The sequence below is a fragment of the Oryx dammah genome, unplaced genomic scaffold, assembly GCF_014754425.2.
Source record: "Oryx dammah isolate SB20612 unplaced genomic scaffold, SCBI_Odam_1.1 HiC_scaffold_27, whole genome shotgun sequence".
In the NCBI taxonomy this organism is placed as follows: domain Eukaryota; kingdom Metazoa; phylum Chordata; class Mammalia; order Artiodactyla; family Bovidae; genus Oryx; species Oryx dammah.
Window position 1 is genome coordinate 44,289,423 of NW_024070211.1, and position 15,784 is coordinate 44,305,206.

The 15,784-nt window shown below is 33.2% G+C and overlaps 1 protein-coding gene across 7 annotated transcripts in view; it reads right to left on the reverse strand.

Moving 5' to 3' along the window:
* Positions 1 to 3,893: 3,893 nt before the first annotated feature.
* NBEAL1 (neurobeachin like 1) overlaps positions 3,894 to 15,784 on the reverse strand; it is a 164,060-nt gene continuing 152,169 nt past the window's right edge. For 5 of the 7 annotated variants that reach the window (XM_040228765.1, XM_040228769.1, XM_040228764.1 and 2 more), the window contains one exon: positions 12,881 to 13,925. In XM_040228765.1, coding sequence (XP_040084699.1) covers positions 13,649 to 13,925 — 277 coding nt within the window. In that variant the 3' untranslated portion in view covers positions 12,881 to 13,648. Of the gene's footprint in view, positions 11,150 to 12,880; positions 13,926 to 15,784 lie in introns of those variants that run through there. The other 2 variants (XM_040228771.1, XM_040228768.1) reach the window with 1 other exon arrangement.

Below are 15,784 nucleotides of genomic sequence, written 5' to 3' on the forward strand. Positions count from 1 at the left end.
CCTGGAACAAACAGTATTATACCTTCAGTGTAATACTCCTGGACATTGTCATTTCTCCTCTGTGATGTGAGCACATATACCTCTAACTTGTTTGTAATGGTTTTCCACACAATATCTTGCCTGTCCATTACTCTGATGACATACTATTGAGACCTGGTGAGCATAAAGTAGAAATTCCCTAGATGCCTTAAAAAAAATACATGCCAGAAAGGCAAAGAGAAATCTCAAAAATTATTTAGGAGTCTGGCATAGTGATAAAGTGCCTACAGGTTGAGTGGCATGAGGTACTTGCATATTGTAACAGCAGTCTGAGATGGAGTTTAAAATGCCAGATATTTAGTGGGGATTAATACTTTGGAAGGAATGATGCTAAAGCTGAAACTCCAGTACTTTGGTCACCTCATGGGAAGAGTTGACTCATTGGAAAAGACTCTGATGCTGGGAGGGATTGGGGACAGGAGGAGAAGGGGACGACAGAGTGTGAGATGGCTGGATGGCATTACTGACTCAATGGACGTGAGTTTGAGTGCACTCTGGAAGGTGGTGATGGACAGGAAGGCCTGGCGTGCTGCAGTTCATGGGGTCGCAAAGAGTTGGACACGACTGAGTGACTGAACTGAACTGAACTGAATACATGTGAAGGATGAAACCTGGATTGGGCAGAGAGGAAGTGGAATTATGATGCAGCCCCCATAACTCCTAAACCAACCTAGTGGGGAGTTTGGGATGAGAATTACAATGATAATTGGGCTTTGCTGGGCCTTTTTTCTATGTACCCACCTTACTCTCTTCTTGAGAAAAAACTTGGAAGTTAGCCTCTGCAGTTTTTCTGAGGGCCACAATTGATACTTACAATCTTCTTTCTCCTCTATCCATGCTACAATTTCTACTCACCAAGTCTTGAGGCTTGCTTGGTTAGCCTGGAAGAATGAATGGGTTATTCTGAACTGCGTGAGTCCCTGGTGATCATGTACTTTTCAGACTATGGTTTCTCTACCTATAGACACATTTGGGCAAAGAAGTACAAAGCAGTGCTCAGGGAGATCGCCTGGGTTCTACACTATTACATATTCCATTATGTAGTGGCAGCTGTCCCTCTTCCTAATTATCCAGGTCAATTACCCCTCACATCAGCTAGCTGTTCTGATGCTTTATTAGCATGCAGCTTGTGGGTAATGGATATGATATGACTAGTGATCCCATTGTCATGGGCTCCCTCCAGCACTTATTTCCTGTAAAGTGGGTCCTATGATCTAAGGTCATGTTATGTGGAATCCACTGCCAATGGATTAATACTCCACTGTCCTTAAGATGCTCCAAGGTCCTGAAGATAATAGTGCTGGCTAAGGCCCTGCAGACATAAAAGGCAAACCATGTACATAAAATACATGTCTGTTCCTATAAGAATGAACTTCTAGCCCTTCCAGAATGGAAGGGGCCCAAAATACATAACTTGCCAGCATGTGGCCCATTGAGGAATGAGGAATGCTTGGGCACTAAGCATTTATCTTCATTGTTAGTAATTTGGACATTCATTTGCGGCAATAGCTAGACCAGCCTTGAGAAGTGGAGGGTTCATCCTACTAAGCCCATGGATAGTCTCCATTTCTGCCATTGTGGCCACTTTGTTCATGTACCTCCCCCTTGTACTGGCCCTAGTGCCGGGGTCCAGCCCCGGTGGATCTAGGGAATTCGAAGCGAGGACGGCGATGGCGAGAAAAGACTTATTTATTAATATAAGATTAGATTAGGAAGAAACAGTGTAGTAGGAAAATTAAGTGGAGAAAAGAGGCTCAATAACTTGGTTTACGGGGAAAACCAATAGAGTGCCAGACAGGGAACTTGCACCATCTACGTTAGGCTGCCAGCGCCCATTTGAATATCGGAGAGTGCCCCGCCTTGGGCTTTCTCTCTTATGGATCTTAGAAGCCGGGACAAGTAAGTAGACATGGTGAGCCTCCCCGCCCCAGATGGGAATTCAGCCAGAAAAAGAAAAGAATGACATGGGGAAGCCCAGCATCGGTGCAAGACTCCAAAAACTATTTTTCAAAATCAGCTTATATACCCCAAGTTGTACATAATGGAATATGCAGGGTTATGCAGGGGCAGCATTCCTGACCCTAATTGAGACAAGGCTTTCTTTTTGCAAACCCTCCCGTATACAAAAGGTCTCAGGTGGTTTACATTATCTTCTGGCCAAGAGGCTTGTTAACATTTTTATGGCTCTCTTCTGGGATAATTGTCTATCAACCAGAAAACTCCTTTTCCCTAGAAGTGTTTTTTCTTTACTCTGCATCACCCTCAAAGTACTAAATAAAGTTACATTCCTGTAGAACAAAGGTGCAGTGGGTTATAACAAAGAAAGCACGCAACTCAAAGATCTAAAGTTGCTAATACCAGGTCCACTACTTGTTTTTCTATATACCAACTATATCTAAAAATAGAGGATATGAAAATTTGGCAGCAAGTATTGGCTCAACAAATGAAACCTTTAATCAGTCCTATTCTAATGATTTTGACTCCTCGGAAGCCCCTACATTCCTAGAATGTTTTAAGCTTCCTGTGCCTCCCGCAGTCAGGAGGCTTCAATCACATGCGCAGCTGTATGAGTCCTGCAGGCAGGCTAAAAAGCCATCAGAGGGGTTTTTGGATTGAAACACCCATTCAAATGCAGAAGACTAAAGCCTTGAGATGACTTTTTCCAGAGAATGTCAGAAGAGTGGAAAAGCAGGCGGATTCTTATTTGGGGGGGGTACATGCTCAGGAAATACCAGGGGGAAAACCTGAGATCTGACTCAACCTTGCACATCAGATCTCTGCCGCATGACCTTGTCATGGGTGGGATTCCTCACGCTGGCTCCCGGCACTCTAGAGTGGCCAATGCAGGGGCCACGTGACATGATCTGAATTTCTTGTTTGGTCCACTTGATTGCTTAATGCCTCTTTCACGGTGGATGCTCCGGACGAGGGCTAATATTTGACTCAAAGATTTTCATGCTTCTTTCCTAATCCTATATGTCTATCTACACACTTGTATCTGACACCTTCATGTCCCCAATCTTAAAAATCTTTTTCCATTTATGTTTCTCAGCTGGCCAGGTCTTTCATCCTGGCCCATGATTCCTATCTATATTCTAACCTTAGGCCCATTCTCTTTCCACCCAAAGTAAATGACATGGTGTACCACTAAAGATCTGCCCACCAAGATGGTTTTCCCTTGCCACTGTTTTTCAAGACCACCTGTAAGTAAGGCTTCAACTCACCTGCTATCCATTTTTGTCTTTACTCACATACTGAGCCATCCCCTCTGTAAATGCAGCTTGGTCTTTTTTCTCCTCTTATCTACTCATACAAGATGACCTGTAAACCAACGTGTTAGCTGAGGAAGGGGCACTGGTGCAACAGTGGCGGAGACTTTGGAGATCTGGGATCCTTGCTCAGGCAGCTTCCCTCTTCCCTATGGTCCTTAAGACACGGTGGTCTGACAAGATTTAGCGGATGTTAGGTAGTATTGGGAAACTGAGTCTGTTAAAAGCAAGGTATAAACTGCCATTCTGTTCTGGACATGTCTTTTCAAGGACATCTGTACAGCAAACAACCTTGGAAGGCAGAGAGTCTCCTTCTGAATAGAAGGCAGGTTTGCTTACTCATCAGTATGTTTCCCTCCAGGGCAAAGGTCAGGAAAGTTTGTTTGCAGCCCATTATAAAAGATTCAGCTTTCCAAAACTCAAATTCTTCAGCTGTGACAGAAGAGTGTGAAATGCATTCTTTTAGGTTCATCTGTAAGGTGATAGTTACGGTTTTACATTTAGGTCTGTAATTTGCTAAGTTCAAATAGCTTAGCTAATGTTAAGTTCTAATCAGACTATATAAATTGAGAATTACAAATGAGCTGAAGAAAGTAACATCACTTTTTTATTTGATTCAAACCCATTTTCATATACAAAGCTAATTTATTATTTACAAAATAAATGCATATTCTTAAAAACTTAGAATACAAATTTCCAAATGACTAAAAAATGTGCAAATTTTTCAATTATCTTCAATCATGCTATACAGAAACAATCAAACATGAGCTCATATACACACATTGAAAAATTTTAAAACATTCAATGTAACAAAACAAAACATACATCTTATATATTTAATTTTAAAAGGATGAAAAAGGGAAGAATGTATTGCACCAAATTAACAGTAACTTCATTATAATGAGAATACTAATCAAAATTATTTACACATCTTTATTAAGTCTAAAACTATCTAAACTTTAAAACCTTTTTTTTTTTTTGGCATACAAGTATTCATTGAGTCACAGTTTGCAGTCAATAATCAGATATAAATAAGGCTTAATAGTCTTTTTTTAATGGTCAATTCCAGTAGAACAAATGAGAAGGAACACTTTATGATAAATACATAACTTTTTGAATTCCTTAAATATTTAAGTAGCAGCACAATTTGCAAGTACTTTTTTAAACAAGTAATTCTGAATTTTTAGCTATCCTCCTCTCCTCTGAATTGACTATGTGCATACACACACACACATTCAAATCACTGTCACCTCTATAACACTGACATACTCCTATTTAATCTGGGTCCCAGAAAGACTGATGTGAGGCAAATCATACGTGTTCAAAATTTTTCAATCTTAATGTAATTCACTTCTATAGCAATGAACCTGACAGAAAATGACTGGTTAGATGATTATTTTTTGCTAATATTTTTGCTCCAAATCTATATAAAAGCAAACAGTTGGGGGAAGGAAAGCAATACCCATTAGGAATTTCTGAAGAGAACAGACCAGCCATATGGTTTTCTGTAAAGCTAACTGTAAAACAGTAGCCACAAAAACTTTTTGGTGATGGTATTTAAGAACTGGAGAGACCAGTAAAAAGTACAGTAGGAAAAAAAATAAAAAGTATAAAAGATCTTTAACAGTAAGATGTACTGAAGTATGCGATAATTTTGGAAGAAATGTAGAAACTACCATAATTAAATATTTTGAAAATTATCCATGAAAAAGTTGAAATCCCAAAGGATTAAAATTATTCCCTTTAATACCTATATAAGAAACTAAGGGGCTGAAATTTTTTCAATTAAGTCTGACAACTGACATTACCTTACCAGAACTACTCTCTAAATTGTTTATTGATTAATATAATTTTAGTATTCTAAAGAGAAAAATATGTTATCATAGTTAAGCTTTTTTTCCTCCAAAATGCAAGAGGAATATTTGTTGAATCTGTAGACTGAGTCCAGTAAATATTAAAACACATTGCCTAGATGTTGTGGGAAAATGTTTCCAAGATAAGGAACAACAAAAATAGCATTTGAATATTAACTATTTATTTGGAATACTGGCTACCAGAAAGCCTCTAATTTTATACACATTAAGTACAATATATTATTACAAAAATAAATTTTAAAAGGTCCATTGGAATAAGACTTTTTAAAAAGTTTATATTTTAATCAATAAAATATAATTTTTTTTTCAATCCCTCCTAAATCCTAATTTGTTTTCTTTCTCAAATTACAATGCTGTACTGTAACAGTATTATAAATAGCTAATCAGTTTGTACACTCAAAAATAGTTATAAATTTTAAATAATGAGACAGCCATTTTAAGTGAAAACACACACACACAAATACCGAGAGTCCACTAGCATTCAACTGAGAGTCCACTAGCAGCCAACTTTGAAAAATGAATGGGAATTTTTTTTAAAAAAGAATGGGTAACCTTTTCAATGACAATATTGTGGTATTATCATTATTTTGGTAATATTTGCAAAATAAGTTTCCAAGGAAACATTAAATCAAGGAAAACAAATGTTGACCAACTGACTTTCTACTTGTTCTTTTCCTTTGAATTTTCAATTCATAAGATTAAAGGCATTAAGACAAAAGTAAATACAACTTTATCTCTGCCCTTTTTTCACTAAAGCCATTAGCTTTATAGGTCCAAATCCTACAGTTTCTTTAAAAATCACCCACATGTGACAAATGTCAGTGAGATAATCTAAGAAGATATATTTGATGAATTACTACAATATATCAGAAAAGTACTTGGTAAGATAGCCACTTTTACATACTTTCTTATACTGATGAAAATCATAATTTCTATAATCTAAGATGGCCCTATGTGTTTAAAGCAGAAAATTAATTGTTCTCAATACAGGCTTAAATATCTTAAACGCTAATGCTCTATTTTTCTTAATACTAGGACTTTTCATATGAAAAATTAAGGAGTACTTCCATACAGAGGCTACACCTCCTACAAAAGTCCTCAGAAGTGCTTAGGGAATTTAAGTCAATCCTTTTAATCAGGAAAACTATTGATTAGTAGCTTCAAAGCTTTAAGAGATCTAAGTCAATGTTTTAAATCTAGCATTTTGTTACTCATGATTTTATTAACACTTAAAAATATTACCTAATTCAGATATGTAAAATATTCACTGATAGTCACTAGGAACTAATACAAGCAAACACTTCTCTGGAGACAGATATCAGTTACAATTTTCAAATATGATAGGTCTGAAGAGAGTTTATGAGAAGCATAATGCAAACTGAAAAGGAAATTTAGTTGTTACTGTGGCATGCAAAACAGATAAGAAAGCCATTCCAAGCAAATTTTAGAAACAAATGTCCTCAAGGATAATGATCACACCTACTTTCAAATAAGCCTGTGAATACCGGATCTGATTTATAAAAAATGAATGGGTATAATTTCTATAGCAGAAAATATTTTGATTTAATAACCCTGAGACATAGTTTTTTTATACCAAGAATATCAAGTAAAGAGGTTCAAAGTATCCAGAGTAGTGCCTAAACTTCTGTATATTTATAGAACTTCACAGAGAAGTCTACCTGTAATCTCAGTTAAGAAACAATGACCTTGAAAAATGCTAGATTCAAATTAAATAAAGCTGTGGCCCACATTTTAATAATATTGAAATGATGACTGATCATTTCAATAATACTGAAATGATGACAAGGCTCTCATATGGGAAAACTCTCTAGAACAATGTTCTGGATGATCAAGTTTAAAAGCAAATCAAATGTATGCATGATAAATAAATAAAGCTAAAAGAATATTGAGAATGGTATTTGCTTAGAGTGATAAAAATGTTTAAGACTAGTCACTTACTGGGGAAAGGACAGTTTTAGTTGATCAGAGAAATGGGAGTTAGGACAAGCTATGAGTCTGCTTGATAACAACAGATTAGATTTAGAAAAAAAAAAAAAAAAGAATGTATTTCATTTCTTAAATCAGTCAAAAACTATATCCTAAAGACAGGTTTAAGAATTTATTTATGGATGACATATTTAATGATGTACTTGAAGAGACCAACCTTCATATATATACACTCACACATCATATTACATGTTACATGATATTATTTAATATTTATGTAATTTTATATTTAAAATAGTCCATGTACTTGCATCTTTTCATTGGAAAGGTGATAAAAACAATGCTATTCACTTTATAAAAATAAATATATAAAAGGAGCATTAGCTCCTTAAATTCAATTAAGAGATTTCCGTTAGTGATTCTTTTAATAATAACAATATAAAATATACTTAAAGGCAAAGGCCATGTCATGGTGTCATCATTAAATAAAAATAGGGTATTCAAGTTAATTTCCTCTATCTACTTCTATTTAAGCTTTGATTAAGATTCAACTTTCAAATCTAAGTTCTAATTAATTATGAGGACACGTTTAATAGTGCCCTTCAGAAGGATAAAAGTGATTTTCAATACTAGTTCTTAAAAGATAATTGTTATATACCTTAACACAGAGAAAAAAGGAAGCCTCACTGTTGTTCTTGGTTAATGAAAAATGAATACTTGACATTTTCTTGTCTACAAAAGGATGTGACCTGAAAAAGCACTGTGACTAAAGGAAATTAATAGAAATTGATTCATAAATGACATGAGCTTCACAGGCTTATAAGACTTTAAAACAACTGGTCAGGCTCATTCATGCCCTGCTCTATTTTCCCCTTCTCTCCTCCAACTTTATCTAAGTAATGACAGAATACTGTTTGGGAAGAGTTGAAAAAAGTCTTACAAAGCTTCTTTTTTCTCTAAATGAGTAGTACCTGTATTATACGTTTTAATACTTGACCTCACTTTCTAAAAATAAAATCAGTATCTTACTATAAATCACTCCACATCATCAGGATGCAGAGATTTCATTTGTGTCATGAAACAAAAGCAGAAGAAAAGTTCTTCAAGGCAACACATTTCATATAACAGCTAAGTTATTATATTTATCATCTAAAATGTCCACCTGTTACTGCATTAATGATCCTATTCATCTCTCCCATTATACAATACAGAACTAATTTGTATGGATAACATCTAAACACACCAGAATCCCTCAAAGTGTATCTTTTCAGTGATTTTACCTAGCAAGCTTTAATTCAGTGGTCTAAACTGTTTAAAAGAGGAATTACTCAGCCAAAAGTGAGAGTCGCTCAGTCATGTCAGACTCTTTGCAACCCCATGGACTGTATGGTCCATGGAATTCTCCAGGCCAGAATACTGGAATAAGTATCCTTTCCCTTCTCGAGGGGATCTTCCCAACCCAGGAATCAAACCCAGGTCTCCTGCATTGCAGGCAGATTCTTTACCAGCTGAGCCACCAGGGAAGCCCTATTCAACCAAAGCTACTACTGTATTTGCTTATTTAATAAACTTTAAGTTCCATTCTTCTAGACTGTTGCTAGTATTCTCAAAGACTTTTCTCAAAATTTTGAGATTTTGGTTTTCACTTTTCGGAAAATGTAAGGATGAATTCTACTGCTCTGAACATCTACTATTGTTCTAGATAGAAGATCTACTGTGAACAAAACTTCTTCATGTTTGTGCTATAAAATGAACCCTGCTTCTTTAGTTACTCCATCTCAACAGTAGCAAAGTAAAGTACCAAAAATTTAGGAATTTCCCCCTAATAATCTAAGTCAAACTTTTCTGTAACTTCCAAAGTCAATAACTTCCAAAACCAGTATTAAATAACCTTAAAAATAAAGAAGGCAGCCTTATACCAAAATCCCTAAATTAAATAGGCAAAAGAAACATTTCCAAAGTTTTGATTTAGAAACTTTTTTAAAAAAACTTCAACATTTAAAATACCAAAAATCAATCATTTCGATTCTCTTGACTTCAAACCTAACAAAATAGGTTTTGGAGGATAACCTACATTTTATAAGATGAAAAATGAAAATATTGATGAATATTTTATAAGAATGAAAAAACTAATAGAAGAAATTAATCTTAATATATCATAATTATCTCTATTGATTTATTTTGAGGCATTTTTACCACACATTACTGAAGTCCTCCAAAAAGGAAACCTTCACATTTACGGATGTTCTACTTTATGCTGCATCAGTTTATGTCAGTGTGATTCACCTAAATATAAGTTTTTTACTGATAAAAGAGAGGATTTTAAATGACTGCAAAGAATATTCATCTACAACTTTTTGCTAGCTCTTATACAAGCCAATCAAATCTATCAAATAGTTTCCCTATTACAGAATCCTTCACTTCTCATATATTTTTTACTCTCTCATAGGATTATAAAGAAAAGGGTATTAGACAAATGTGGGCAACAGGCAACAGGAGAGGACTGCAAAGGAAAATTTTTTCAAGATTCAATTGAGAAGACAACTGGATAAAAGGAATTCTATAGTTTCTGGAATAAAAAAAAGAATATTATTATTTTAAAAGGTGTCGTCGTAAAAAAGTCGTTTTTTTTCCTCCTCTTTTTTCACAGTCCTCGTTTAGAAAGCTACTCAACCACCCATTCCTAGAAAAAAAGCAGCTAACAAACAGAATTTCCTCACAATTGTAAGGGATTCATAAATTCTCTCAAAACCTGTGGAATCTCAGATTAAGGACACTCAAATAGTTGTAAAAGCTTTCTGACCTTACTCAAAACATGACCTTACAAAAGTAGAAGGTTTAACAATCTCTTTCAATTCTAAAATAAATCTATCAGTACTTTAAAATCTTGAATAGCAAAGCATAGTGTAACATCTAGGTATGTATAATAAAATTGTAATCCTAAATTATACATAACATGAAACAGAAATGTCTATTTTTTAAATTACTACATCTAAATGACTAGTTTAAGTTATGCATATCTTTTCAGTTCATCAATCATATGAAATAAGTAAAAACATAATTATTTGGGTATCATTTATAACTGCAAAAATTATTGAGGGAAAACATAGTGTTTAATAAAGAAAAAGCCAAGAAATTTTGTACTCTGCATATATAAATTGCACTGCAAATGCTATACAGGACCCAAATGTCAAAATCATAATTAGCATTTTTCCTTAACTATACTACTAGTGAAATATATCTGTAAAATGTATCTCTAGTTTCTTTTATTCCTACTCAACCTTTATTATTTAAGGATTATAATATGTTGCAATAAATTCTCATTAGTAATATGCTAAGTAGTAGTGGGATGAGCCAATGTACCAGTTTCAAAAATACAAGTATGCAACAGATTCTTTTCAAATATTACCTCTGATCAGACGTTCCATAAATAAATCATATTTTTAAATATGGTGGTCAGTAAATAGAATGATTAACTAAAGAAAGTATTAAAAGCCATATCTCTCAACTGTCCCATTACCTCTATCTACTCTTTTATTAGAAATACAACTTTTGCTGTTTATAATAAGTGAGTTGAATCTAACTTCTTCATTTTTAGAAGTTTATTTTTTTTAAAAGATCTAATTATCCTCAGGAATAAACCACTAAATCTAATCAAATGTCTTTTCTCAAATTCATCTTAGTATAGACTAAGAATTAGTTAATAAGATAGATTCAATAATGTTAACCAGAAAATTTTTAAGTAGATAACAGTAATACCTATGACTAAATTTATATGCCATACCAAATTTTGGTAAACCCTGAATGATTTTCAGGGATAACAGACCTGAAGCATTTGAGATAGTTGAGAGATGTGGTTAAAGTGACAAAGTGATAAATCAAATTTCAGTTATCCATGACAGAAGGTAGAAATAACAATCACTTGGAATCTTGAGTATTATATTCAGTTTCTCCAGCTGAGATCTGGCTGAGCCGTTTGCTAGATCCCCACAATTTTCGAGAAAGCTGACCTGAGCGCATCTGTTTAAAGTAATCCAGAGAAATTAAGAATAAATGTTATTAAGTATGAAAAAAATAAATGAAATTAACATATAAGATAATGATTTTGTAGAGTGCAAAAGAAATAGGAATAGGTTTGGTTAGCAGAATCATTAACATTTTAATGATTCTTAATTAATAATAATTAAAGAAAGACTTTTCTACACTGATTGTCTTTTAGTTGAGAAAGATGAAATGCTAATGTATAAATTTTTAAATTAAATGTGCTGGTTATATCAAAATTACAAGACTCCCTTACATTATGTATTTGCAAAACTACATTTCACTTCATTAAAATAATTTCAAATTATACTTAATCTCGCTAATAAGACACATAGCTTTGAGGATTTTTCTCCTAATTACAGTACTATTAATGACAATCACAATCATAAGAAGAAAGTAAAATAACATTTTGATGAAAAGAAAGTAATTTTTAAATAGTTTGATCTAAGAAATTGAAAAATTCTTTATCAATAGAATGATAAAAAGTAATTTAAAAAATAAGAACAGCATAAGCTCTTTGAAAGTGAGAATCATATTTTTCCACCATTAAATTTTTTACGACTTAGCACACTTCTTGGCACATAACAATTATTAATCAAAATTAACTGAATCAATGGGTTAATGCCCCTCTGAATGTATAACATTTCTCTATCTAACCATATGATTTGTTGGAATTATTTTCCCAAGAATAATCTACTTTTTAACGGTGCTTTATCTGCTACCCTTTTTTAATGGTTACTTTTCTAGGGTACATTCATTAATGATAAAAGACAGGCCTCAAGCAAAGACATTTTGGCATGTTTGCTCTGCATTTTCATCCAGACGTATTTCCAAAACCATTATTTCTATTCATCTAGTTCCACTTTAACACCTAATTTACAAATATGGATTCTGTATGACAGCATAACATATAAAACTGATACTGATTTAAAAATACATATTAACCAACATTTTTTTACTTTTAGATAAAAATAGATGTTGAAATAGAACTCTTCAGAACTACTGATCTATTTAATTTCTACATAAAATTATATAAAAGTTCACATAAAATTATATTTTAATTATGCAGAATTCTAAGCATTCAATTATATTATTTACTAAAGTAGATCCATAATTCAGCTAATGAGAGACGAATTTCACAAAGATGTAAAAATAGATAAAAAATATTTTTAATCAAAATCTACACACAATTCAAATTCTATTATTGTAGACTACACAAATCTTTCAATGAGGACCAAAAACTTATTTGGTAAATATTACAGAACATTGACTTATTAGGCCTAGGAAATGAAGCTATTTAGGTATTTTTTTTCCAATTAATTTTTTTTTTTAATGTGTGTGCACAAGGGCATTTCATTTTTTAAAACTTTAGTAAAATTGTAAGCTAACAAATTGCCTGAACTGGAGGACAGGCAAATTTGAAGGCATTTAAGTATACTCAAAGAGTAGTATCTGAGCAGAGTTCTCAAGTAATCATCACATTAGCAAAGGACAAGAGGGAAATCTACCTGGGAAGTATATTAATCAAGAAACTCTATTACTGAATGTAAAAATGTGTATAATATTTTATACCTAAGTGGAATATTGAAATATAGACATGCTGACATTATTTGGAGAACCATTAAGACCTGAAACTAAATGTTGTTGTAGGCACTTTAGTAAGACTTCTTTTATTATTAATATCCTGGAAGAAAGTATCTGGCAAAGAGGTTCATATGATCTATAATGGATTTATTACCAATGACAGTATGTTATTCAATAATGTCTTCTCTTGAAATAACCCCCATAGATGTCACATTCTAGATTTCTCAGAAAAGACCAATGATATCAATAAAAATTTATAATGCTTAAATATGAGTCTATGTAATAAAATAAATTTTCTAAAAGAATCACTAGATTACTTGGAGTACAGCCTCTAACTTTTCTTAGGAATAGTCTTAGATTTATGATATCTGAATATTCAGTAATTAATAAGCCATTGGCAAATAAATTTACAGGAACTATAGGAAACTCACTGAGAATTAGCACGTTATATGGGGATATTTGTAGTTCCAAGTAAAAAACAGAAAGCTGCTTTTACAAAAGTACAACTGATATACAATTATGCTAAATATCTGTTGAAATTAAAATAGTTTGGGGAATTCCCTGGTAGTCCAGTGCCTAGGACTCAGTGCTTTCACTGCCAGGGCTCAAGTGGGATCCCTGTTCAGGAACTAAGATCCTGTAAGCCACACAGCATGGCCAAATTTACAAAAGACTAATAAATTAAACTGTTTTGTTATTTAGTCCAATTTCATATTTTATAAATGCTTTTATATATATTAAAAATGCAAGTGTGTGGTTTTAAATCTACATTTGGAAAGACAGAATAAAAGAACTTTCTTACTCATCTAGAGTTATAAATGAAAACTGCTAAATATATGATTTCAATAATATAATAATATAACTATTACTCTTGAATACTAGCTTTGTTCACTTTCATTTACTGTACTTTGAAAAATCAAATTTGTTTTTCAGTTTGTTTATCCATAATGGAGGCGTCTGATTTAGCTGGAATAAAGAAGAACCAAGGGAATCCCCAAAAGTACGGGAAACTAAATCCGTGATGCTAGGTTTTACCTCAGCTGGCTTGCCAACACCCACTACAATCAATTTGCCATCTTCTAATCCTACAAGAATATGGCTATATTCTTTGGTTACATAAACACAGTGGATAGGTGATCGCATGGCTAATGGGTTGATGCTGAGATTCAAACTAGAAGAGAAATAGAAAGCACATAATTACACAGATATACAATGGATTCATAGAACTTTATAACTAGAAGATAACTTAATAGTAATCTAATTATACATTCTAATTTTATAAATGTGGGAACTTAAGTTCAGAAAACCTGAGTGACACAAGAGCCGATATTTATAGCATTACTCAAAATACTTAATACACTTTTTCTCTACTTCCAACATGTGTTTGCCCTCTAACCATTTTATGTGCTCTCACGAAATGATTAACAAATGAAAGTTGGATAAACAAAAGGGTAAAAGCCCAAAAAGTATGTGCTGGTGGGGGATAAGGTCAATAAAATTGCTTTGTCAATATATTTGCTTTGTCATAAAGGATGCAATATATATTTTAAAATGTAATGTGGTATAAAAATATAACATGCCATTTTGATAAATGCTCACAGCTTTTATGATTAGAGAATGAAGAATTTTAGATGTACACACTATGCTCTAGACTAACTTGCTATAAGATTCCATTAATTTTTTCTAATTTGGGATTCTCCTAACAATACCCTAAAATCAGGGCTGTAATACAAAATGTTGGAAAGATATCATTGAAATGTAGACTTAATGCTCTACCACATGGGAAAGATTGACAAAAATGAGAAGGAAAATATAAAAATCGAAAGTGATATTGATACAGAAGTGATTTTAATATGAAGGCAGTAAGAGAACACTCTGGATCAGGAAACTATTAAGAAGAAAGGGTTTAGGGAGGGGCCAAGATACTAAGAGGCATATAAATAAGTCACAGTAAGTTTAAAAGAGAAGAAAAGAAAAGAAAAGAATGTATTGGGCATGCAAGGGAAAACAGGGTGCTTTGTGAATATAAGTTGTTAAACATAAAGTTAAAAACGTACTTACTTTACAAAGATTTTTTCCCTCACTGGGTTAAATAACAAAAGCCTTTCACCAATTTTAAACACACATATACATAACATGAACAGATATGCTAGACTTAGCCTGAAAAAGAGTTTATTTGATTACAACTGAAAAAAATATTTTAAACCCAACTTTACAAACAACTCAATCAAAAAATGAGCAGAATATCTAAACAGACAATCTCTACAAAAAAGACAGTGATGGTCAATAAACACATGAAAAGATGCTCAACACTGCTCATCATTAGAGAAATGCAAATCAAAACTATAATTAGGTATTACTTCATACAGTCAGAACGGCCACCATCAAAAAATCTATAAACAATAAATGCTGGAGAGGATGTGGAGAAAAGGGAACCTTCCTGCACTGCTGGAGGGAATGTAAAATGATACGGCCATTATGGAGAACAGTATGGAGATTCCTTAAAAAACTAAAAATAAATTACCATATGACCCAGCAATCCTACGAATGGGCATATACTCTGAGCAAATCACAATTCTAAAAGACATGGGTACACCAGTGTTCACTGCAACACTATTTACAATAGCCAGGACATGGAAGCAACATAAATAAATGTACATTGGCAGATTAATGGATATAGAAGATATGGTACATATACACAATGGAACATTACTCAGTCATATTTGAGTCAGTAATAGTGAGGTGGATGAACCTAGAATCTGTTATACAGAATGAAGTGAGAGAGAGAAAAACAAATATCATATATTAATGTGTATATATATATATATGAAATCTAGAAAAATAGTACTGATGAAACTATTTTCAGGGAAAGAATGGAGATGAAGATGTAGAAAACGAACTTGTGGACACAGCAGGGGAAGGAGCGGGTGGGACGAATTGAGAAAGGAGCAAAGATATATATATATATGTATGGTCATGTGTAAAACACATAGTGGGAACTTGCTATATAACACAGGGAGTCCAGCATGG